This window comes from Ranitomeya imitator, chromosome 2 (assembly GCF_032444005.1).
Source record: "Ranitomeya imitator isolate aRanImi1 chromosome 2, aRanImi1.pri, whole genome shotgun sequence".
Classification (NCBI taxonomy): Eukaryota; Metazoa; Chordata; class Amphibia; order Anura; family Dendrobatidae; genus Ranitomeya; species Ranitomeya imitator.
Window position 1 is genome coordinate 251,566,015 of NC_091283.1, and position 26,445 is coordinate 251,592,459.

Sequence of the window (26,445 nt, forward strand, 5' to 3'; positions counted from 1 at the left end):
CCTGTTCAGAAGACACCGCCAAATGGTGCACAGGTTTGCGCTCCCGTAAACGCCGATCAATCTGAATAGCCATAGTCATAGACTCATTCAGACCTGTAGGCGCAGGGAACCCCACCATAACATCTTTAATGGCCTCAGAAAGGCCATCTCTGAATCTTGCAGCCAGGGCGCACTCATTCCACTGAGTAAGCACCGACCATTTCCGAAATTTCTGACAATATATTTCTGCTTCATCTTGCCCCTGAGAGAGAGCCAATAAAGCTTTTTCAGCCTGAATCTCTAGGTTAGGTTCCTCATAGAGCAAACCCAATGCGAGAAAAAACGCATCCACATTGAGCAACGCAGGATCCCCTGGTGCCAATGCAAATGCCCAATTCTGAGGGTCACCCCGCAGGAAAGATATAACAATCCTGACTTGCTGAGCAGGGTCTCCAGAGGAGCGAGATTTCAAAGAAAGAAACAACTTGCAATTGTTCCTAAAATTCAGAAAACTAGATCTATCTCCAGAAAAAAACTCTGGGATAGGAATTCTAGGTTCAGACATAGGAGCATGTACAACAAAATCTTGTATATTTTGAACCTTAGCAGCAAGATTATTCAGGCTGGAAGCCAAACTCTGGACGTCCATGATAAACAGCTGAGGTCAGAGCCATTCAAGGATTAAGAGGAGGTAAGACGCAGCCAGGCTGCAATTAAGGCTAGGCAGCAAACTCTGAGGGAAAAAAAAAACAAAAACTTCCTCCTACTTCAGCCAATACGATTACCACTTTTTGGCCGGCCATACTGTCATGATCCCAATGGCAGGGGATCACAAAAAGGACAAGCACAAAAAACAAAACAAGCTCTAGGGTGATGGAAACTGAGCTGACCGCGATCCTGAACCTAAACACACAACTAGCTGTAGCCGGGGAACGTGCCTACGATGATTCCTAGACATCTCGCGCCAGCCGAAGGACTAACTTCCCCTATTAGAAGAAACACAGACCTCTCTTGCCTCCAGAGAAACACCCCACAGAAATAGCAGCCCCCCACATGTAATGACGGTGAAATGAGAGGAAAGCACATACGTAGTTATGAAAACAGATTCAGCAAAATGAGGCCCGCTAAAGCTAGATAGCAGAGGATACAAAAGTGAACTGCGCGGTCAGCGAAAAACCCTACAAAAAACCATCCTGAAATTACTTGAACTCATGTGCCAACTCATGGAACATGAGGAGTAATATCAGCCCACTAGAGCAACCAGCAAAAAGGAATCACATATCTGCAAGCTGGACTAAGACAAAAATTAAGCAAAACGTGGAACAGGAAAATCAAAAACTTAGCTTGTCCTGAAGATTACAGAAGCGGGAAGCAGAGGTAATAAGACACACTGATTACATTGATAGCCGGCGAGGAAATGACAAGAAAGCCAGGTTAAATAGGAAACTCCCATATCCTGATAGAACAGGTGGACACCAGAGACCGCAGAGAACACAAGTCACCCAGTACCATCTGTAACCACCAGAGGGAGCCCAGAAACAGAATCCACAACAGGTCCGGACACCAAGAAGGTTCATGCTGGTGACACGGCGTCCATGAGAGTAACTGCCATCGTACAAGTACAGAGGATGTCAGAGGAGGGGACACAGGGTCTACTCTGCGAGCCGGAGAGGCAGCTCGGATCTTACAATTAGATACTAGTTCCCCCAAAGGAATGAATTATAGAACAGATCTGATGTGTTTTTATTAAGTGATGATCTCATGTATAATGTAATAAAGATAGGTGGTTTATAATAATAATATTTTTATTTATATAGCGCCAACATATTCCGCAGCGCTTTACAAATTATAGAGGGAACTTGTACAGACAATAGACATTACAGCATAACAGAAATCACAGTTCAAAATAGATACCAGGAGGAATGAGGGCCCTGCTGCTCACAAGCTTACAAACTATGAGGAAAAGGGGAGACACGAGAGGTGGATGGTAACAATTGCTTTAGTTATTCGGACCAGCCATAGTGTAAGGCTCGGGTGTTCATGTAAAGCTGCATGAACCAGTTAACTGCGTAAGTATGTAACAGTACAGACACAGAGGGCTATTAACTGCATAAAGTGTATGAGAACATGATACGAGGAACCTAATTATGTTTTTTTTTTTTAATTTTTTATGATAGGCCACACAGGGATCGTTAGGTTAATGCGTTGAGGTGGTAAGCCAATCTGAACAAATGAGTTTTTAGGGCACACTTAAAACTGTGGGGATTGGGGATTAATCATATTAACCTAGGTAGTGCATTCCAAAGAATCGGCGCAGCACGTGTAAAGTCTTGGAGATGGGAGTGGGAGGTTCTGATTATTGGGGATGCTAACCTGAGGTCATTAGCGGAGCGGCGGGGACGGGTAGGGTGGTAGGCTGAGACCAGAGAGGAGATGTAGGGTGGTGCTGACCCATGGAGTGCTTTGTGGGTGAGGGCAGAGGCGTAGCTAGGGGTTCAGCTCAGGGGGGGCGAGACATCTGAGTGGGCCCCTAACCCATGATTACAACTACGGTGTCACACTGTAATTGTGGGTATAAGAACCTCAGCCGATGATCCTCCTGTAACTAAAAAAAAATCTCCACAAAGACCAACACTGATATTACCTCCATTTTGTGACCATACAGTGGTAGATACCAGTCCTACAGAACATATAAGAGATCACAGCACAGTTATAGATGGTGATTTACCGCAGACGTTCTTTCTGATGGAATCGTTAACTTTTCCAGTTTTTTCCATCTGGCCCAGACCGACATGACAACTTCTCCCAGCCAGTACTCATCTGCAGAGAATGCAACAAAGACACATTTCACTTCTCAAATTCCTGCACCATCACCATCTATTCCCAACCTGCACAAACCCCTCATCCTGCTGATACCCCAATACTGAGCCGCTCCTGCCATATGTGTCCCTATTACTACACCTGATACCCCATACTGATACCCCGCTACTGCAGTATGTGTCCCTATTACTGCACCTAATACCCCAATACTGAGCCACTGCTGCCATATGTGTCCCTATTACTACACCTGATACCCCAATACTGAGCCACTGCTGCCGTATGTGTTCCTATCACTGCCCCTGATACCCCAATACTGAGCCTCTGCTGCTGTATGTGTCCTTAATACTGCACCTGATACCCCAATACTGAGCCACTGCTGCCGTATGTGTCCCTATTACTGCCCCTGATACCCCAATACTGATCCTGTGCTGCCGTATGTGTCCCTATTACTACACCTGATACCCCAATACTGAGCCGCTGCTGCTGTATGTGTCCCTATTACTGCACCTGATACCCCAATACTGAGCCGCTGCTGCCGTATGTGTCTCTATTACTGCACTTGATACCCCAATACTGAGCCACTGCTGCCGTATGTGTTCCTATTACTGCACCTAATACCCCCATACTGAGCCACTGCTGCCATATGTGTCCCTATTACTGCCCCTGGTACCCCAATACTGAGCCGCTGCTGCCGTATGTGTCCCTATTACTGCACCTGATACCCCAATACTGAGCCGCTGCTGCCGTAGGTGTCCCTATTACTGCACCTGATACCCCAATACTGAGCCTCTGCTGCCGTATGTGTCCCTATTACTGCACCTGATACCCCAATACTGAGCTGCTACTGCCGTATGTGTCCCTATTACTGCACCTGATACCCCGATACTGAGCCGCTGCTGCCGTAGGTGTCCCTATTACTGCACCTGATACCCCAATACTGAGCCGCTGCTGCCGTATGTGTCCCTATTACTGTACCTGATACCCCAATACTGAGCCGCTACTGCCGTATGTGTCCCTATTACTGCACCTGATACCCCAATACTGAGCCTCTGCTGCCGTATGTGTCCCTATTACTGCACCTGATACCCCAATACTGAGCCACTACTGCCGTATGTGTCCCTATTACTGCACCTGATACCCCAATACTGAGCCGCTGCTGCCGTAGGTGTCCCTATTACTGCACCTGATACCCCAATACTGAGCCTCTGCTGCCGTATGTGTCCCTATTACTGCACCTGATACCCCAATACTGAGCCGCTGCTGCCGTATGTGTCCCTAATACTACACATGATTTCCCAATACTGAGCCGCTACTGCCGTATGTGTCCCTTTTACTGCACCTGATACCCCAATACTGAACTGGATGGACAAATGTCTTTTTTCGGCCTTACTAACTATGTTACTATGTTACTATGTAATACTGAGCCGCTGCTGCCGTATGTGTCCCTATTACTGCACCTGATACCCCAATACTGAGCCGCTGCTGCCGTATGTGTCCCTATTACTGCACCTGATACCCCAATACTGAGCCTCTGCTGCCGTATGTGTCCCTATTACTGCACCTGATACCCCAATACTGAGCCGCTGCTGACGTATGTGTCCCTATTACTGCACCTGATACCCCAATACTGAGACGCTGCTGCCGTATGTGTCCCTATTACTGCACCTGATACCCCAATACTGAGACGCTGCTGCCGTATGTGTCCCTATTACTGCCCCTGATACCCCAATACTAAGCCGCTGCTGCCGTATGTGTCCCTATTACTGCCCCTGATACCCCAATACTGAGCCGCTGCTGCCGTATGTGTCCCTATTACTGCACCTGATACCCCAATACTGAGCCGCTGCTGCCGTATGTGTCCCTATTACTGCACCTGATACCCCAATACTGAGCCGCTGCTGCCACGTGTTCCTATTACTGCACCTGATACCCCAATACTGAGCCGCTGCTGCCGTATGTGTCCCTATTACTGCACCTGATACCCCAATACTGAGCCACTGCTGCCGTATGTGTCCCTATTACTGCCCCTGATACCCCAATACTGAGCCGCTGCTGCCGTATGTGTCCCTATTACTGCACCTGATACCCCAATACTGAGCCGCTGCTGCCGTATGTGTCCCTATTACTGCACCTGATACCCCAATACTGAGCCGCTGCTGCCATGTGTCCCTATTACTGCACCTGATACCCCAATACTGAGCCGCTGCTGCCGTATGTGTCCCTATTACTGCACCTGATACCCCAATACTGAGCCGCTGCTGCCGTATGTGTCCCTATTACTGCACCTGATACCCCAATACTGAGCCGCTGCTGCTGTATGTGTCCCTATTACTGCACCTGATATCCCAATACTGAGCCACTGCTGCCGTATGTGTCCCTATTACTGCCCCTGATACCCCAATACTGAGCCGCTGCTGCCGCATGTAACCCTATTACTGCACCTGCTGTGTGCATTGTTCCTGATACTGTTTCACATAGCAATGCCACCATTGTGCCCTTAAGTAGTAAAATGTCTATGTGCCTTCACAGTAGCTCCAAACTCTTTACAGCCCCCCACAGTAGTCCCCACACTGTATAATGACCCCCACAGTAGCTCCCACACTGTATGTATGCCCCTACACTGTGTGATGGTCCAACAGCAGCCTCCAAATAGTATAACGGCCCTTGCATTATCTCTCACACTGTATAATGAACCCCTCAGTAGCTCTCATGTTGTATGACCTCCACATTAGCTCCCATGCTGTATAATGACCCCCACATTAGCTCCCATGCTGTATAATGAACCCCACAGTAGCTCCAACATTGTATAATGGAACCCGCAGTAGCTCCCATTCCTAAGAATCTGGTCACTGTCTGTCCCTGTCTGTGGCCTGCTACTTGTACAGCCCTGATATACTTAACAAAGAGCTAAATAGAAGAAAATAGAAACAGCCAGTGGGTGCGTATAGAGGCCAGTGTATGAGTATAGCCCCCTGAATGTATACTGGTAACCCTAAAACAATACTCTTGTCTGGACAAGACTCCAAAGAGGGAAAAGGAAAGGAGGCAACCAGAAGAAAGAGGGGGAGATAAAATATTACCAATCTAAAGAAGAAAGTACACCCCCTCGCTCGTCTGCTCCTCTCTTTTTCCCTTCTCCCCCTTTGGGGTCTTGTTGTGTAGACTGAATATATGTTCAGCGGCCCGCACCCATATGTGATTTTCTGTACACACTTGTGTTTATTTTTTCTTCTGTCTGGCTATTTATCATACCGTATAAACTCACCCATAACTTTTTTTTAAATAAAAGGTTTTATAATGGGGGTTTTGTGTTTACAACCTTGGATTTACTGATCTGAGATCATACAGACACTGGACTGATAGATCCTGACCCCGGCTATAAGACTGCATCACATTATAAATATATCTCCTATAGTAGGGGTCAGGATCCTACCAGTCCAATGTCTGTATGATCTCATATCAGTAAATCCAAGGTATATATACTGACAAGACTGGTCAGTAATGTTCACTGATAGACATGACCCCGGCTGCAGGACCCCACAGATGAGGATATGTGTGTATATATATTATAGGAAAGAGACCTATATCGTCATCTGTGGGGTCCTGCAGGAGGGGTCACGTCTATCATTGCACATTACTGACTAGTCTTGTCTCTCTCAGGAACCATTAGATTTATATCAGCTGCTCTGAAGTTTTTTACAGATTGGGTCATGCTGGGGCGATTTGTACTGACAGTGACCCGATCTGTGTAAAAGTTCAAGATGCCGCCATAAATCTACAGTGTTTCAGAGACTGCAGATACAGCATGTGGCTGGGTGTTATCTGGAGAGGAGGAGCGTCCTGCCACCTCCTCCCTGCACAGTTCAGACACCTCCGGCTGCACAGGCAGAAGTGTGAGCGGTTACTTACAGCACTGTGTCCCCTGTCCTGCTCCTCTCTGGAGCGAAGCCCCAGCGCCATGGTCCTGACTGCTCTGCCGCAGACACGTTCACTTCACTGAGCGTGCAATGTGGGCGTGTCTGCTGGACACAGGTACAGTGTCAGCACTGGGGGAGGGGGCATAGCTTCACTGCCTGTCTCCAGCCCCTGCCCTAGGTAGAGCAGGGAGATCGTATCTCCCTGCTCTACCACCAAGCTAATTATAAGTGTAGTGTAGCTCCGGGTGGGCCCCTGTGAGCGGTGGGCCCGGGGCGGCCGCACCCTCTGCCCCCCTGGTAGCTACGCTACTGGGTGAGGGTAATAAGTTTGTATTGGATTCTGGAGTGGATGGGTAGCCAGTGTAATGACTGGCACAAGGTAGAGGCATTGGTGTAACGGTTGGTGAGGAATATGATCTTGGCAGCAGCATTCAGGACAGATTGGAGCGGGGAGAGTTTGGTAAGAGGGAGGCCGATTAGTAGAGAGTTACAATAGTCCAGACGAGAATGAATAAGTGAAACAGTAAGAGTTTTTGTAGAGTCGAAAGTAAGAAAAGGGCGAATTCTAGAAATGGTGTTGATATGCAGATAAGAAGACCGAGCCAGTGACCAGATGTGGGGGGTGAATGAAAGCTCGGAATCAAGGATGACCCCAAGGCAGCGGGCATGTTGCTTTGGAGTAATGGTGGATCCGCACACGGAGATGGCAATGTCAGGCAAAGGTAGGTTAATAGAGGGAGAAAACACAAGGAGTTCAGTTTTTGACAGGTTCAGTTTCAGATAGAGGGAGGACATGATGTTAGAGACAGCGGTAAGACAATCACTGGTGTTTTTACTAAAATGGTCGGCGTGATAACAGGAGAAGAGGTGTATAATTGGGTGTCGTCAGCATAGAGATGTTACTGGAACCCAAATCTACTGAGTGTTTGTCCAATAGGGGCAGTATACAAAGAGAAGAGGAGGGGGCCTAGGACTGATCCTTGAGGAACCCCAACAGTAAGGGGAAGGTGAGAGGAGGAGGAACCAGCAAAACATACAGTGAAAGATCGGTCAGAGAGATAGGAGGAGAACCAGGAGAGAACGGTGTCCTTGAGGCCGATGGAGCGGAGCATAGTGAGGAGGAGCTGATGATCCACAGTATCGAATGCTGCAGAGAGATCAAAGAGAATTATATATATATATATATATATATATATATATATATATAGTATATGAGATATATGTGGTATTTTATGTATTTACATATATCAGTGAAGGGTAGTGTTTACTGATGAGCGAATATACTCGTTATATACTATATATATATACATATATATATATCAAACAAAAAAAGGAAGGCAGCCTTGAGAAAGGCTCAATGCGAGCCGAAACGTCGCGAGATGTGGGTCTGAAATAAACTTCACAGCTTTTTCACCTTCATAATCTATTGGAGTGCTGCCTTCCTTTTTTTGTTTGACATATTACGTGGATGGACATGAGGATGGTCTTTTCCAGGAGGCCTGGCACCCATATATATATATATACGAATATACTCATTTTTTAGTGCTTGGAGATTTAGTTTTCATCACCTCAACTGGATGATTTACATCTGTTAGCCAGCATAAGTACATGTGGGGGTTGCCTGGTTGCTAGAGAACCCCCACATGTACTTATGCTGGCTAACTGATGTAAATCATGCAGCTGAGGTGATGAAAACTAAATCCCTGAGCATGCTCGGGAAATCTTGAGTAACGAGTATATTCGCTCATCACTAGTAGTGTTGTATTCTTACAATTTGTATATAGACTTAGTGGCTATAACATTTGTATAACACTCAGGTTGGGCGGGTGGGTGTCTGCGTCTAATGGGCACTCAGGTGTTTGATATATGGTTAATGGACATGTATTGTGATTGGCTGCAGCCTCGTTATGTGCCTTTATATATTGTGCTGTAATGTGTTTTTATTATACTATGACTAAGGGCAGTATCGCCTGAAACGCATCAGCTTGTATTATGATGCCCCAATAAAGGACAAGATTTTATTCTATCTTCATCTCCTCCATTCATTATTCCCATGAGCCGGAGAAGGGAGGGATTTCCATTTTCACCTGGGAGTCGCCAGCAGGAATTTAGTGGTGATCAGAGCTCTGCACATGTCTACTGAGGACTGGACTCTAATATGTCTGGGTGGGTGATGATGAAATCCTCGTATCTGCACGTTTGTACACCGCTCATCGTGCCCCCTGAAGTGCCATATTAATGCCAGCATGACGGAACAAGAAGAGCCAACGTTATGTGACCCTTAGGCGGACAGTGGAAGGGGGTAAATAAGCGAGATTTCGGCATTTTAGCTCCCGGTGTGGAGGCGATAGCACAATCATATGCCGCCATATACTAGACGGTAACCGGTAATAATCCCCTCATGTGTGGGGTCTATTTGTCTCCAGAGAAATCACACGTTACATTCCACACAGAACATTGTGTAGAAAAGGCGGCGCGAGGGAATTGTGCCAGTAGTGAGGGCGAATAATGGCGGAAATGTCACTGAGGAGAAGTCTCCATGTAGAGTCTTCACTGCGGATCACATGACCCCTGACTCCTCCCTCCTGTGACCTCATCACAGGTCCTGTGCGCACAAAGCAGCCATATATGTGGAGTGCGGCTCTGCAGGTGGAGGTATGTGGAGATTCCCCATTACTGAGCGCGGGGACATTAACCCCTTCTGCACGGAGACTCTTTATAAGAATCATAACGTTGTTGTTCTGTTTCCTGTAATAGATACATACGAGCCAACTATGGAGGACAGGAAGTGAGGGAGCGGATTGTTCTCCTAGTACAGGGCCCCTTTCTTGGCCCCACACAGTGTAATGCCCCCATTATGCCCTGTAAGCAGGTTCTGCCCCACACCCAGCTGCCTCGGGCACTTTACCATGAGCTGGTACCTCACATTCTTCCCCGCACCCCTTTCCTTTGTTGGCGCCAAATCTGTTCTGCCTTTGGGGCTCTGGCCTTTATAATATCAGTAAGGCTACGTTCACATTAGCGTTGCGTCGGGGGCAGCCGCGGCGACGCATGAGTCATGCGCCCCTATATTTAACATGGGGGGCGCATGGACATGCGTTGCTATTGCGTTTTGTGACGCATGCGTCACTGTGGCGCAAGCATCAGGGCGCAGAGGACGCTGCATGATGCAGTTTTTCTGCGCCAAAAAGCATGCAAAAGTGAACGCATGCGTCACAAAATGCTGCGTTGTGCATGGGTTTACATTTGCGTTGTGCGTTGCGTTGCCGACGCTGCACCGCACAACGCAAATGTGAACATAGCCTTACTGCGTCATCAAGGTCTCCTGACCAGGTGTACCATCGATAACGTATAATGTTCAGTATTGCCATACCCTCACACACACTATAATGTTCTCATAGTACCGCCATACCCCCACACACAGTATAGTGTTCTCATAGTACCGCCATACCCCCACACACAGTGTAATCTTCTCATAATACCGCTGTACCCCCACACACAGTATAATGTTCTCACAGTACCTCCATACCCCCACACACAGTATAATGTTCCTACAGTACCGCCATACCCCCACACACAGTATAATGTTCTCAGTACTGCCATACCCCCCCACACACAGTATAATAATCTTTATTTTTAATAATAATCTTTATTTTTATATAGCGCTAACATATTCCGCAGCGCTTTACAGTTTTGCACACATTATCATCACTGTCCCCGATTGGGCTCACAATCTAGAATTCCTATCAGTATGTCTTTGGAATGTTCTCATAGTACCACCATACCCCCACACACAGTATAATGTTCCTACAGTACCGCCATACCCCCACAGAGTATAATGTTCTCATAGTACTGCCATACCCCCCCACACACAGTATAATGTTCTCATAGTACCACCATACCCCCACACACAGTATAATGTTCCTAGAGTACCGCCATACCCCCACACACAGTATAATGTTCCTACAGTACCGCCATACCCCCACAGACAGTATTTTCTCATAGTACCGCCATACCCCCACACACAGTATAATGTTCTCATAGTACCTCCATCCCACCACACACACAGTATAATCTCATAGTACCGCCATACCCCTATACACAGTATAAAGTTCCCCAGTACCATCATCTCACCGCACACAGTATTTTGTTCCCACAATAGTGGCTTCCCACAGACCCAAGATAATGTTTCCACAGGACTGGCATCCCCCTCACACAGTATAATATCCCCACAGTACTGCCATGCCCCCACTATATAATGTTTCCACAGTACTGCCCCCTAAATGCACAATATGGTACCATCCACCTCACTGACTACCTCCGACTACCGACAATTAATAAATACTCACTTAGTCTCATTCTTGGTGCAAATACTAATGAACCCAGGATCTATGAGATATTTACCATACGATAGTTGGATAGGCATGAGTGTATCATCCATAAATGTCGCCCACTCGGTTGTTATGATGACTATGAATTGACAGGGCTCGGTGGGGTGTGGTGTTGGTCACCCTCTCCTTCCCATCATCACAATTTCAGCGATATCCACATTCCCATGACGGTGATACTGCTGAATAGATTAGTGAATCAGGGAGTGGAAAGCAGTGAGAATCTGGAATTGCTTGCCTGAGGAGGTGGTGATGGCGAACTCAGTCGAGGGGTTCAAGAGAGGCCTGGATGTCTTCCTGGAGCAGAACAATATTGTATCATACAATTATTAGGTTCTGTAGAAGGACGTAGATCTGGGGATTTATTATGATGGAATATAGGCTGAACTGGATGGACAAATGTCTTTTTTCGGCCTTACTAACTATGTTACTATGTTACTATGTTAAAGCTCCTGATCCACCATTCAGCCTTCGCTTCTGAGTCTGAGACTCCGTGCACTGCAGGCACAATGACATCACTACATCACACCTGTAGTACGGAGCCTCAGTACTCACACCGCACAGACCAGAGCAGCGCTCCTCAGGAACCGGGTTGGCTGAGTAGTGTGGTTATTTTTTTTCAAATAGCAGGAATTGTGGGGGCATCATATTAAGAGAAGAGCTGTTGGGACTCTCATACTGAATGTGTGGCTGGTAGGGGCCATTACACTGGGGTTGTGGTGGACTGTAAATGCCTCCATACTGAGTGGGGATTTTTTATTTTGTGTAGCAGGTTGCGGTGGCCATAATTAGAGATGAGAATATGTTCAGTAAACGATCGCCAAACATAAATTTTCCGGATTCATGATCGGTAACATGAGCATTTTTCTTAAGATCGGAAAAAGTCGTTAACATTCGGTAAAGGATATAATAGAAGCCGGCAATACATGTGTTTAGTAAAATCACAGCCACCAATGAGGGAGACTGGGGATCAAATCCTGGCTCTGCCCTGTTGGACATAATATACCAGTAGTGGTCCATAACACTATGGTGCCTACCTCAATAAACTTGAGAGTGTCACAAGCAAAGAGAGTCATGCCGGCTCAGACGTCGTCTGGATTAACAAGGTCCACGTCAGATGTCGAGGAACCAGAACAATCTGATGATAAATGGGCTACTGGACCAAACCATACATGGACAAGGCAAGAGAACCTGGATCTGATGAAATGCTACTGTAACAGCAGACCAAGTGTGAGAGGCGATATGAAGCGTATGAGGAAACTCTGGGTGGATACAAGACCTGCATGTCCACTAGCTGAGAAACAACTAGTCACCCAACGTTTCAATATCGTAAAGAGAAAGCTATTATCACAACTTGAGATGGATCAACTGCACTGCAGATCCACCCCACATGAAGACCTGGAAGAATAACATGTGCAACCCCCTGAAGATCCTCATCCAACCCTGCAACTAGAGAGCACTTGAAGACACAAAAGCACAGAAAGGTAAAAAAATACTCTGTTGTTAAAAAAAGTCACAATAAATAAGCAAGTGCTAGTCAAAAAATGAAAAAATACAGGGTATTTAGTTAATACTTTTTTTGCAAAAAAAGTATGTTAAGCTGCTCCACCAATCACCAAGGTATACCCATAATAGAGCAGTCCTATCTAATGTATATAATCCCTATCTGATGTATTTAAAAACCTGATCATCTGTATAGTACCTGTATGAACAGGGTTCAGAGAGAAAATATCCATGTAGAACATGCAAGATGGAACAGCTACAATGCAAATGACCCACAGGAGTGGTGGACTCCCCAGTCTTGTAGAAACAAGAGAACAATTATAAAACCAAAAACACATGGGCTACTTGCACAGTGAACAAGACAGGACTGCTCTATTATGGGTATACCTTGGCGATTGGTGGAGCAGCTTAACATACTTTTTTTTGCAAAAAAAATGTATTAACTAAATACCCTGTGTTTTTTCATTTTTTGACTAGCACTTGCTTATTTACTGTGACTTTTTTACAACAGAGTATTTTTTTGACCTCTCTGTGCTCTTTTGTGTCTTCAAGTTCTTTGGTGGTGTGAAGAGGTTTCTACAGACTTGTTCACTGTGCAAGTAGCCCATGTGTTTTTGGTTTTATAACTAGAGAGCACTGCAGCTGGTCTGAAACAGAAGATCTTAGATAAACTAAATACCATCAATACCAGAGATCGACTGACAAGGCTCAGCAAAGAAACACCGCCAGACAGTATGCTAGAGCAGAGGTCCCCAACTCCAGTCCTCAAGGCCCACCAACATGTCATGTTTTCAGGATTTCCTTAGTCTTGCACAGGTAATAATTGCATCACCTGTGCAATGCAAAAGAAATCCTGAAAACATGACCTGTTGGTGGGCCTTGAGGACAGGAGTTGGGGATCCCTGTGCTAGAGGATGCCAATGGAGCAGCACTACCTACCACCACCATAACACAAACTAATAACCTGATCTACGCTACTGCCTCAGCAATCATGGAAATGCTTGGCTATACAACCAGCAAGAACAACAGAAGTATGTGCCCCCCTTGGAAAAGAAGACTGTAGACAAAGATCAAGGTGCCACGAAGGGAAGTCAGCCAACTATCATAAATACAGAAGTGTGTAAAGATCAAGAATAAGACCAAGCTGGACAAGTACAAAGGCCTGACCTCAACTGACGAGACTGCTAAACAATGGCTCACAGCACTCACTGCAAGACTAGAGCGATACACTAGAGAAGCTGAGGCCATGAAGATAAATGCCCTGTTCTCCGAAGAACCATCCAAAGTGTACTCCCAACTACAGAGGAACAGCACAAAGGCAGCAACTCCACCAATAGCAGAGACTGAACAATACTGGAGAAACATATGGGACAAGGAAGAAACACAACACCAGTGCAATGTGGCTGCAATATCTGAGAATGAAACACAGCAACCACCTAGAGCAAGAACCAGTCACCATTACAGAAGCAGACATCCAACAGCGGGTCAAGAACATGAAGAGCTGGACAGCACTTGGCCCAGACATGATCCTCACCTACTGGCTAAAGAAATTCACAGCGGTATATGAATGCATGGCAATGCAGATGAACCAACTGCTAGAAGCAGGCCACAACCCAGCTTGGCTAACACAAGGAAGAACAGTCCTGATCATGAAGGATCCTCACAAAGGAACAGTTCCATCCAACTACACCCAATAACCTGCCTTACAATAACATGGAAACTTCTGTCAGGCATCATAGCCACCAAGCTACAGAACTATATGAACCAGTACATGAATCCAGCTCAGAAAGGCATTGGGACTGACACCAGAGGCTCTAAGCACCAGCTCCTAGTAGATAGAGAAGTCACTCAAGACTCAAGATCCAGACAGACCAATCTCAGCACAGCCTGGATTGACTACAGGAAAGCCTATGTCTCAATGCCACACACATGGATCTGTGAATGCTTGGCTCTGTACAATGTCAACAGGAAATTAAGAACCTTCCTCAGAAACTTAATGGGTCTATGGAGAACAACATTTGAAATCAACTCAAGACAACTAGCACAAGAGACCATCAAATGCAGCATATAATAAGGTGGTGCACTGTCCCCATTGATGTTCTGCATAGGCTTGAACCCCCTCAGTCAGATAATTACAAAGTCTGGCTATGGATACAAGTTCAAGAGTGGAAGCACCATCAGCCACCTCCTCTGCATGGATGACATCAAGCTGTATGCAAAAAGCGAACGGGACATCAATTACTGATCCACATGACAAGATCTACAGTGAAGACATCGGGATGTCCATCATACTGGAGAAGTCCGGCCAGTTTGTAATAAAGAGAAACAAGGTAGTCAAGACTGATGGAGTAGAATTACTAGCAGGGCATATAGCAGATGTACAGACATGATACAGGAACCTCGCCATCCCACAGGTATATGGTAACCATGATGAGGAAGCAAGGAAAGCAGCAACATCCAAATACCATCAAATGGTAGGACAGGTCCTGAATAACCAGCTCAATGGGAAGAATAAAATCTGTGCCATCAATATATATGCCCTGCCAGTTATCAGATACCCTGCTGGCATAGTGTGCTGGCCAAAAGAAGAGATGGAAGCTGCGGATGTGAAAACACGAAAGCTCCTCACAATGCATGGAGGTCTCCACCCTAAGTCTAACACCCAAAGATTGTATACCAAGAGAAAGGAGGGTGGTCAAGACTTGATAGGCATCCAAGCCACCATCACGGATGAAACAAGGAGTATCCAGGAATACATCAGAAAAATGGCACCAAAAGATGAGATGCTGAGAGAAAGCCTAAGGCAGCAACAACAACAGATCTGGAAGGAAGAACAGGAGTATGAACCGCCATGGCAAGACAAGCCACTGCATGGGATGTACCATCGACTGATAATGGAGGTGGCTGACATGGAGAAATCCTACCAATGGCTGGAGAAAGCTGGACTCCGAGACAGCACAGAGGCACTAATCATAGCGGCACAAGAGCAAGCACTAAGTACCAGATTCATAGAAGCAGGAATCTACCACATAAGACCCAAGGTGCAGACTATGCAAAGAAACCTCAGAAACCGTCCAACATATAGTGGCAGGATGTAAAATGCAAGCAGGAACACCGTTTACTGAACGCCACAACCAAGTAGCGGGAATTGTATACAGAAACATCTGCACAGCATATGGGCTAATTCCCTCTAAGTCCAGGTGGGAGACCCCAGAAAAAGTTGTGGAGAACGAAAGGACTAAAATCCTGTTGGACTTCAAGATCCAGATGGATAAGCAGGTGTTGGCTAACCAACCAGACATTGTGATAGTAGACAAGGATCAGAAGATAGCAGTGATAATAGACGTGGCAGTGCCAATTGACAGCAACATCAGAGAGAAGGAATATGAGAAGCTGGAGAAATACCAGGGCCTCAAAGGAGAACTGGAGAAGATGTGGAAGGTGAAGGCAACAGTGATTCCAGTGGTGATAGGAGCACTTGGAGCAGTGACCCCCTAAGTGGGATGAATGGCTACAACAGATCCCAGGAGCAACATCTGAGCTCTGTGTCCAGAAAAACGCAATGCTGGGAAACAACTAAGATCCTGCGCAGAACCCTCAAACTCCCAGACCTCTGGTAGAGGACCCGAGAATGAGAAAGGACAACAAAGACCACCTCTATTGGGGGTGAGAAGGAAGTTTTTTTTATGGATGTCCATGACACCGTGTATATATATTACATAGATAGAAGAAAAGGCGGTAATTCAGCAGCCGCGGTAGTGTAAAATCAGTGCAGGAGCCAACAAGATAGATGACATGAATTACGTACAGTAAATAGAATAGATAGATATATAGATGTCAGTGACAAATACAATTAGTACAGTGTGTGCAGCTTACTGTACATGTATTTAATAAAAGATCATTTTACTGAAAAAAATGGCATGGGCTCTGTGAGATCCCCGCTAGCACCGTGAGGAAGTCACACGATGCAGAGGTGAGTTCACCGGGAGGATTTCACTGCGATGAATTTCAACTCTCCTCTGCACTGTGCGACTTTCTCATGGTGCTAGCGGGGATCTCACTGAGGTCACAGCAGTACAGCCCGGCTGGGAGCGCAGCCTCAGTGATGTCACCGCTAGTCACTGACGCTGCGTTCCCAGCAGCTCACTCACCAATGGTTCTCGGACTGGACGGTCATATCTTGGCACCATCCAGGTTGAAAACTATTTCTCCCCCAGACATGGATTACGGCATAGGAGAGAACGACAGACAGGTATGGTATATTGTTGTTTTTTTATTTTAGTTTTAGTACAGGAGATCGAGAGCATCGGTGGAATTAGGCGAGGTCGTAAATATGGTTTAATTGAGATTATTAAAGGAGTTTTTGTCATTTTTTCAATACACTTTATTCTTGCTGTGTCTTTATTTACCATATAACTATAGGATTAGTAATGGATAGCTGTCTTACTCTCTATTACTAAGCCGTGGGCTTGATGTCACCTGACAATACAAAGGTGACATCAACTACACAAATTTGAACCCACTTGCCACCGCTACAGGGCAAGTGGGAAGAGTTGGGCAAAGCACCAGAATTGGCGCATGTAATAGACGTGCCTTATCTGGGCAGCTGCCGGCTGCTATTTTATGGCTGGGGGGTCAATATCCATGGCCCCTTAGCAGCCTGAGAATACCAGACCCCAGCTGTCAGCTTTAGAAAAGCTGGTTGTTAAAAAATGGGGTGGACCCCATGCCATTTTTTTAAATTATTTATTTAAATAATTAAAAAGCGTGGGGACTCCTTTATTCTTGATAACCAAGATTGCTGAAGCTGACAGCTAAGGGTTGAAGCCCCCAGCTGTGAGTTTTGCCTGGCTGGTTATCAAAAATAGGGGGGAACCCATGCAGTTTCTTTTATTATTTATTTACAGCGCAAGAGCAGCTTATGAATACTCCCCATCATTCGCTCCTGCTCTCACGGGTATGTTCACACTGGGCGTTTTTGCTGCATTTTTATATGCTAATTTTCAGCTGCTTTTTCCATTACCAGCAAAGTCTATAAGATTTCAGAAATCTCATACACACACATTGTTTTTTTTGTCATCAGGATTTTGTGCTTTGCAGCATTTTTTTTTTTACATAGAGCATGTCACTTCTTTCAGCGATTTTGCAGTGTTTTTCACACATTGACTTGAATGGTTGTAAAAAAAACGGTTGACCTTTTTTTTGCAGCGTATTTGCAGTATAAAAGTCAAGGACAGCCGGATGTGACCTCACACTCGATGACGGGCTGCGTGATGCATCCAGCCTGTCATTGAGCAGACTAGACTCGAACCCCGTTCTCTTGAATGGGGGGCCGACAATACAGTGTTGGACATGCTGTCATATGCATGACAGCACGGCAAGCACCACTTCTGAACGGTGGTGAAACTGTCCTCGCCGGTCAGAGATCCACAGTTCCCCCACTGTCAAAAGACAGCGGCAGCACTCAGCTGTGATCGGAGATACAGGTTACTTCCGGTCACTGGTGTCAGCTGATGGAACAACTGCTCCCATCATCCGACACCTGCTAATAAAAGTGAGAGCAGGAGCAGATGATAGGAGTATTCATCAGCTGCTTCTGTGCCGTAAATACATAATTAAAACAAAAACCTGTGTGGGTTCCCCCTATTTTTGATAACAAGCCAGGCAAAACTCACAGCTGGGGGCTGCAACCCTCATCTGTCAACTTCAGCAAGGCTAGTTATCAAGAATAGAGTGGTCCCCACACTGTAGTTTTTAATAATTCTCCCGGTGAACTCTCCTCTGTACCGTGCGACTTTCTCACGGTGCTAGCGGGGTTTCTCACCAAAGTCACCGCAGTTCAGCCCGGCTGGGAACAGAGCATCAGTGATGTCACTGCTAGACACTGAGGCTGCGTTCCCAGCAGCTCATTCACCAGTGGTTCTCAGCCTGGAGGGTCACATCTTGGCACCATCCAGGTTGGAAACTATTTCTCCCCCAGACATGGATTGCGGCGTGGGGCAGAATGATGGAGAGGTGATGGATATTGTTGTTATATTATTTTTGGTTTATTACAGGAGTTCGAGGGCTTCGGTGGAATTAGGCGAGGTCGTAATTATGGTTCAATTGAGATTATTAAAGGAGTCTGTGTCATTCTTTCAATTAAAGGACTTTTTCTGTCTGTGTTTTCTTACAATGTGACTATGGGGTTAGTAATAGGGGCATCTTATTGATGCCTCTCCATTACTAACCTCGGAGCTTGATGTAACCGGACAATACAAAGGTGACACCAACCCCATAACTATTACCCCACTTGCCACCGCTAAAGGGCAAGTGGGAAGAGAAAGGCTAAGTGCCAGAATTGGTGCATCTTAGAAATGTGCCTTTTCCGAGGTGGCTGAGAGCTGTTGTTTTTAGCCTAGGGGGGCAGTGTCCATGGCCCCTTCCTAGGCTTTTAATAACAACCCACAGCTGTCTGCATAGCCTTTGCTGGTTATTAAATACAGGGGGAACCTAGGTCACTTTTTTGGGGGTCCCCCATTTTATTAGCCACTAAAGGCTAAGTATACAGTTGTGAGCTGATAATAATAGCCTGGGAAGCTCCGTGGGTATAACCCCCTTCCTAGGCTATAAACAATCTTCTGTGTGTAAATCAGAGCTGAGATCTAACGTGATAGAAGATTACAGTGCGGGGAAGACGGGAAACCTTCATATAGACGGCCGGTGGTGATGGAGTCAGTGACCGACTCTGGCCAAATCTGTTTCTAGAGCCGTAGTAGAAGATGAAGATGTCGTCCTCATCATGAAGTAGTTATTTCTCATGTCGCGTGTAATGAATATCTCCTGCAGTTTTGCTAATGCCGATTCCAGGGTCGGTAAATGAGACGAGAATTAGCGTTATGGAAGATGAGTCTATGAGAAACATATTCAGCTGCCGACTCCGAGGAGGAAACTGCTTGTTGTCTGTGGCCTAAATATATAGGATTTATTAGTAGATGTAAAGAAGGAAACTAAATACTGTAAAATAATAAATCTCCTCATATGTTTCCCTTATTATCTCCAGTAATTGTATTATTACAGGATTCTTATGATGTTACATCGGCTCATCTTCTCATTCAGGTCTCTACAATATCGGATCCTCTCAGTGAAGATCTTCTACAAAAGAACATTTTCCTGATTTACCCATCAAAGATGGATATGGACAGAGACAAGATGGCGGAGAGGATATTACACCTCACCCTAGAGATCCTCTTCCGGCTTACTGGAGAGGTGAGAGATTCTGATGACGTCACATTACATCATTCTTATCTATGGGAATAACAGATGGACAGAACTGGAGAGGTGAGGACTCTGGAAATGTCTGTAGTGAGATTTATTAATGTGTCCCTCCATTACCAGGATTACACAGTGGTGAAGAAGACCTCTAGTGATCGCTGTCAGGACCCTGTGTCTGAGGGACGGGGAAGACCCCTGAGCCCAATCACGGGGCCTCCACCTCACCCCCTGATCCATGAGGACATCAATGACCAGAAGATCCTAGAACTCACCTACAAGATGATTGAGCTGCTGACTGGAGAGGTGACAGTGCTGGGAATGCTGGGACATTATACAGTAACACTATGAAGGGATCGGGGGATGACGGTATCATTGTATGTGTCAGGTTCCTATAAGGTGTCAGGATGTCGCTGTCTATTTCTCCATGGAGGAGTGGGAGTATTTAGAAGGACACAGAGATCTGTACAAGAACGTCATAATGGAGGTTCCCCAGCCCCTCACATTTCCAGGTAATAGACCGGACTAAATACACACGGCCTATAATTATCTGTATGTAAAGAATGAATTCAGTCCCTGTATGTGTTTCCTCCAGATCTATCCAGTAAGAGGACAACACCAGAGAGATGTCCCCGTCCTCTTCTTCCACAGGACAGTAACCAAGAAGATCCCAATGCTCCTCAGGATCATCAGGTAGATGGAGAGAAGGTGTCAGGAGATCTCCCCTATGATGTGTAGACGCCGGTGAAGGTCTTGTGCTCAGTCTTGTTTTATCCACCAGTATTATATGTTTTATACTTGTGAAATGAGAACGGTGGAGATGGCAGGATTAGAGCTGATCATAGATGTGACTTCTCCATCTGTCGGTGACTTTTACAATATTTGTTTCAGGGTGAAGATCTGACCCATATTAATACTACAGAGACATATGTGAGGGGGGATGAGTGGTTTAAACAGGAGATTCCCACATATGACTACCCAGGTGAGTAGTAATATACGGGTTCTTGGTATCTTTTAATTCATTCTTAGTTTTACACTGTGTCCCACTATAGGACAATCATTTTGTGCAGGTTGATCGCTTCTATACACTGACCTGAGAGACTTCCTGATCATCACTGTGCATGACAGGAAGCCTTTCAGGTCTGGAGACGCGGATGTCATGACAACATTGGCCCTCCATGGCAGCGATCGGGTCCCTATGTCATGCCACAGGGTCTCCTATCCAAAGGCAGAGGGGCTGTCAGCCTCTGTAGTGAGGGATCAGTGACCTGTCATAAGCCAATACAGATGAATATGTAATCAGAGCACCACATAAAGCCCCGCCCAGAGCACCACATAAAGCCCCGCCCCAGAACACCACATAAAGCCCCACCCACAGCCCTGCTTCAGAGTACCACATAAAGCCCCACCCCAGGGCACGACATAAAGCCCCGCCCCAGAGCACGAGAACCTCGAAAACTATAAATACAGATTAAACAACCACAAGACGGATTTCATCACCAGGTATCAGTGCAATCAGTATAACGGCACCGACCTGACAGTGTCTGTAGTCACTGAGCTCAATCCTGCTGACAGGTTCCCTTTAAGACATCTCCGCTCTGCACTATTATACACAGTTCTCTTTAAATGTGTAATATTTCTTCTTGAAACTCATCTGACAGAAAATATTGGAGCTTCCGATAGTTTAGATTGTGAAGTCACCGAGCCCCGTGCTCTAATTCCCCCAGAGAGGTTTCACCACTAGCTGCTCATTTATTACTGATGGAGACTGTTCAGTTTGAGCATTTCAGTAGATATTATTGTCTATAGTCAGTGTTTGATTACAGTAGTGTCCAGAATCCTCTGATTTATGCTCTTCCTGCAGCCAGTTTTGTGTTCTTAATCAGGCCCCATTTTTACAATCTGACGTGTGTCACTTTATGTGGTGATAACTTTGGAATTATTCACAAAGGATAATAGAAAACAAATGGATCTTACAAATTATTTTCCAGCTTCTCACAATACCCTACATACGATTGTACACTACTCTCTGAGCACATGGCCGTGTTCAGAAGGGAAGGAGCGCCATTTAGCTGTTTGACTGCAGATCTAGCTGGAATAGTTTGCAGACACAATGTATTGGGAGCAATGTTCATTGTCAACTGGCAGCTCAAAAGATCTCCACCATGAACATGCTTGGCACTATCTTCTCTGCTTTCCATATCCCAACGATCGCCTTGCTCATCGCCCTTTAACACCATTACATGGATCTGGACTTACACTGGGACCCCTAGGCTTGGACCATGGTGTTACCTGCTATTCTGTGGTATTAGATGGCAAGAAGAATAGTCAGGTAGCTGGGTCAGAACTAGAAGGACACAATACAGAATCAGAAGACACAAGAGTAGTCAGTAAACGGGCCACGGTCACAACAGGAAACAAATACACAAGCCACAAGCTGAGCACAGAGGACTGAACCAGAGGAGAACAACGCTGTTTCTGGCAGATTTCGGCCATGTGCTTTGAGCTTTAGTAGGGTGTGATACTTTCCAATTGGCTGAAGTAGGGAGCCGATTACTCCAGCTGGGCAGCAGGAACAGATCCCAGATGAGATTGGACACACCATATGCAGAAGCCCTAATATAACTAAATGACAGAAAACCAGTATAGTTGAAATCCTCATAAAGTGATTCCATTTTATAAATTAATTCACTGAGGGTTATAATCTATACATATGGGGTCAAAATTCTTGGTGCCCCTCGTTTAATGACAGGAAAAACCACAATGGTCACAAAAATAACTTGAATCTGACAAAAGTAATAAGAAATAAAAGATCTATGAAAATGAACAAATGAAAGTCAGACATTTATTTTCAACCATGCTTCCACAGAATTAAAAATATAATAATAGAACTCATGAAACAGGCGACAGAAATGATGGTACCCATGAAAATAATGTGACAAAAGGGACATGTTATATCACGGTGTGTCCAGTAACTAGCATCACAGAGTTCTCCAATCTTGGAATCAGTGAGTGGCCTGTATATAGGGCTACAGATACTCACTGTGCTGTGCGGTGACATGGTGTGTATCACACTCAACATGGACCAGAGGAAGCGAAGGAAAGAGTTGTCTCAGGAGATTAGAAAGAAAATTATAGACAAACATGTTAAAGGTAAAAGTTATAAGACCATCTCCAAGCAGCTTGATGTTCCTGTGACTACAGTTGCACATATTATTCAGAAATGTAAGATCCATGGGACTGTAGCCGACCTCCCTGGACACAGGAAGAAAATTGATCGCAAAGCAAAGAAACGGATAATACTAATGGTAACAAAAGAGCCCAGAAAAACTTCTAAACAGATTAACCCCTCTCTGACCTTAGACGTACTATCCCGTCGAGGTGACCTGGGCCTATCTGACCCTCGACGGGATAGTACGTCATAGCGATCGCAGCTGACATCCGGCGCTATGTGCCAGGAGCGGTCACGGACCGCCCCCGGCACATTAACCCCTGGCAAACCGCGATCACACATGGTCGCGGTGTGCCGGCGGTATAGGGAAGCGTCGCGCAGGGAGGGGGCTACCTGCGGGCTTCCCTGAGACCCCCGCAGCAACGCGAGGGTCTCCTTACCTCCCTCCCTGCAGCAGGCCAAGATCCAAAATGGCCGCGGCATCCGGGTCCTGCAGGGAGGGAGGTGGCTTCACAGCGCCTGCTCAGAGCAAGCATTGTGAAGCCTGCAGCTGTGCATGTCAGATCGCTGATCTGACACACTGTACAGCAAGGTGTCACATCAGCGATCTTACACTAAACATGATGCCCCCCCTGGGGCAATGTTATAGTGTAAAAAAAAAAAATCCAATTTGTAAAAAAAATTTAAAAAAAAATTCCAAAAAAATCCCCCCCCCCCCCCAAATATTGTTCCTATAAATACATTTCTTTATCTAAATAAAAAAACAAACAATAAAAGTACACATATTTAGTATCGCCACGTCCGTAACGACCCCACCTATAAAACTATATCACTAGATAACCCCTTCAGTGAACACCGTTAAAAAAAAAAAAAAAGAAAACGAGGCAAAAAACAACGCTTTATTCTCATACCGCCAAACAAAAAGTGGAATAACACGCGATTAAAAAAAGACGGATATAAATAACCATGGTACCGCTGAAAACGTCATCTTGTCCCACAAAAAACGAGCCACCACACAGCATCATCCGCAAAAAAATAAAAGGTTATAGTCCTCAGAATAAAGCGATGCAAAAATAATTATTTTTTCTATAAAAGTTTTTATCGTATAAAAGCGCCAAAACATAAAAAAATGATATAAATGAGGTATCGCTGTAATCGTACTGACCCAAAGAATAAAACTGCTTTATCAATTTTACCAAACGCGGAACGGTATAAACGCCCCCCCCCCCCCCCCCAAAAGAAATTCATGAATAGCTGGTTTTTGTTCATTCTGCCTCACAAAAATCGGAATAAAAAGCGATCAAAAAATGTCACGTGCCCGAAAATGTTACCAATAAAAACGTCAACTTGTCCCGCAAAAAACAAGACCTCACATGACTCTGTGGACCAAAATATGGAAAAATTATAGCTCTCAAAATGTGGTAACGCAATAAATATTTTTTGCAATAAAAAGCGTCTTTCAGTGTGTGACGGCTGCCAATCATAAAAATCCGCTAAAAAACCCGCTATAAAAGTAAATCAAACCCCCCTCATCACCCCCTTAGTTAGGGAAAAATTAAAAAAAATGTATTTATTTCCATTTTCCCATTAGAGTTAAGGTTAGGGCTAGGGTTAGGGTTGGGGCTACAGTTGGGGTTGGGGCTAAAGTTAGGGTTAGGGTTTGGATTACATTTACCGTTGGGATTAGGGTAGTGATTAGGGTTAGGGATGTGTCAGGGTTAGGGGTGTGGTTAGGGTTACCGTTGGGATTAGGGTTAGGGGTGTGTTTGGATTAGGGTTTCAGTTATAGTTGGGGGGTTTCCACTGTTTAGGCACATCAGGGGCTCTACAAACGCGACATGGCGTTCGATCTCAATTCCAGCCAATTCTGCGTTGAAAAAGTAAAACAGTGCTCCTTCCCTTCCGAGCTCTCCCGTGTGCCCAAACAGGGGTTTACCCCAACATATGGGGAATCAGCGTACTCAGGACAAATTGGACAACAACTTTTGGGGTCCAATTTCTCCTGTTACCCTTGGGAAAATGCAATACTGGGGGCTAAAAAATAATTTTTGTGGGAAGAAAAAAGATTTTTTATTTTTACGGCTTTGCGTTATAAACTGTAGTGAAACACTTGGGGGCTCAAAGTTCTCACAACACATCTAAATAAGTTCCTTGGGGGGTCTAGTTTCCAATATGGGGTCACTTGTGGGGGGTTTCTACTGTTTAGGTACATTAGGGGCCCTGCAAACCCAATGTGACGCCTGCAGAAAATTCCATCTAAGTCTGCATTCCAAATGATGCTCCTTCCCTTCCGACCTCTGCCATGCGCTCAAACGGTGGTTTCCCCCCCACATATGGGGTATCAGCGTACTCAGGACAAATTGGACAACAACTTTTGGTGTCCAATTTCTTCTCTTACCCTTGGAAAAATAAAAAATTGGGGGCAAAAAGATGATTTTTGTGAAAAAATATTATTTTTTTATTTTTACGGTTCTGCATTATAAACTTCTGTGAAGCACTTGGTGGGTCAAAGTGCTCACTACACATCTAAATAAGTTCCTTAGGGGGTCTACTTTCCAAAATGGTGTCACTTGTGAGGGGTTTCAATGTTTAGGCACATCAGTGGCTCTCCAAACGCAACATGGTGTCCCATCTCAATTCCTGTCAATTTTGCATTGAAAAGTCAAATGGCGCTCCTTCGCTTCCAAGCTCTGTCATGCACCCAAACAGTGGTTTACCTCCACATATGGGGTATCAGCGTACTCAGGACAAATTGTACAACAACTTTTGGGGTCCATTTTCTCCTGTTACCCTTGGTAAAATAAAACAAATTGGAGCTGCAGTAAATTTTTTGTGAAAAAAGGTTAAATGTTCATTTTTATTTAAACATTCCAAAAATTCCTGTGAAATACCTGAAGGGTTAATAAACTTCTTGAATGTGGTTTTGAGCACCTTGAGGGCTGCAGTTTTTAGAATGGTGTCACACTTGGGTATTTTCTATCATATAGACCCCTCAAAATGACTTCAAATGAGATGTGGTCCCTAAAAAAAAAAATGGTGTTGTAAAAATAAGAAATTGCTGGTCAACTTTTAACCCTTATAACTCCCTAACAAAAAAAATGTTGGTTCCAAAATTGTGCTGATGTAAAGTAGACATATGGGAAATCTTACTTATTAAGTATTTTGTGTGACATATCTTTGTGATTTAATTGCATCAAAATTCAAAGTTGGAAAATTGCGAAATTTTCAAAATTTTCGCCAAATTTCCGTTTTTTTCACAAATAAACGCAGGTGTTATCAAAGAAATTTTACCACTATCATGAAGTACAATATGTCACAAGAAAACTGTCAGAATCACTGGGATCCATTGAAGCGTTCCAGAGTTATAACCTCATAAAAGGGACAGTGGTCAGAATTGTAAAAATTGGCCCGGTCA

The 26,445-nt window shown here is 45.1% G+C and overlaps 1 protein-coding gene across 2 annotated transcripts in view; it reads left to right on the forward strand.

The window, feature by feature from the left end:
* LOC138662930 (gastrula zinc finger protein XlCGF57.1-like) overlaps nt 1–26,445 on the forward strand; it is a 150,861-nt gene that overhangs the window by 21,805 nt on the left and 102,611 nt on the right. Inside the window, exons 1-6 of one of the 2 annotated variants that reach the window (XM_069748937.1) lie at nt 9,332–9,371; nt 19,706–19,855; nt 19,985–20,164; nt 20,247–20,370; nt 20,454–20,551; nt 20,750–20,840. In XM_069748937.1, the coding sequence (XP_069605038.1) occupies nt 9,345–9,371; nt 19,706–19,855; nt 19,985–20,164; nt 20,247–20,370; nt 20,454–20,551; nt 20,750–20,840 (670 nt within the window). In that variant the 5' untranslated portion in view covers nt 9,332–9,344. Of the gene's footprint in view, nt 1–9,331; nt 9,372–19,705; nt 19,856–19,984; nt 20,165–20,246; nt 20,371–20,453; nt 20,552–20,749; nt 20,841–26,445 lie in introns of those variants that run through there. The other variant, XM_069748939.1, reaches the window with a different exon arrangement.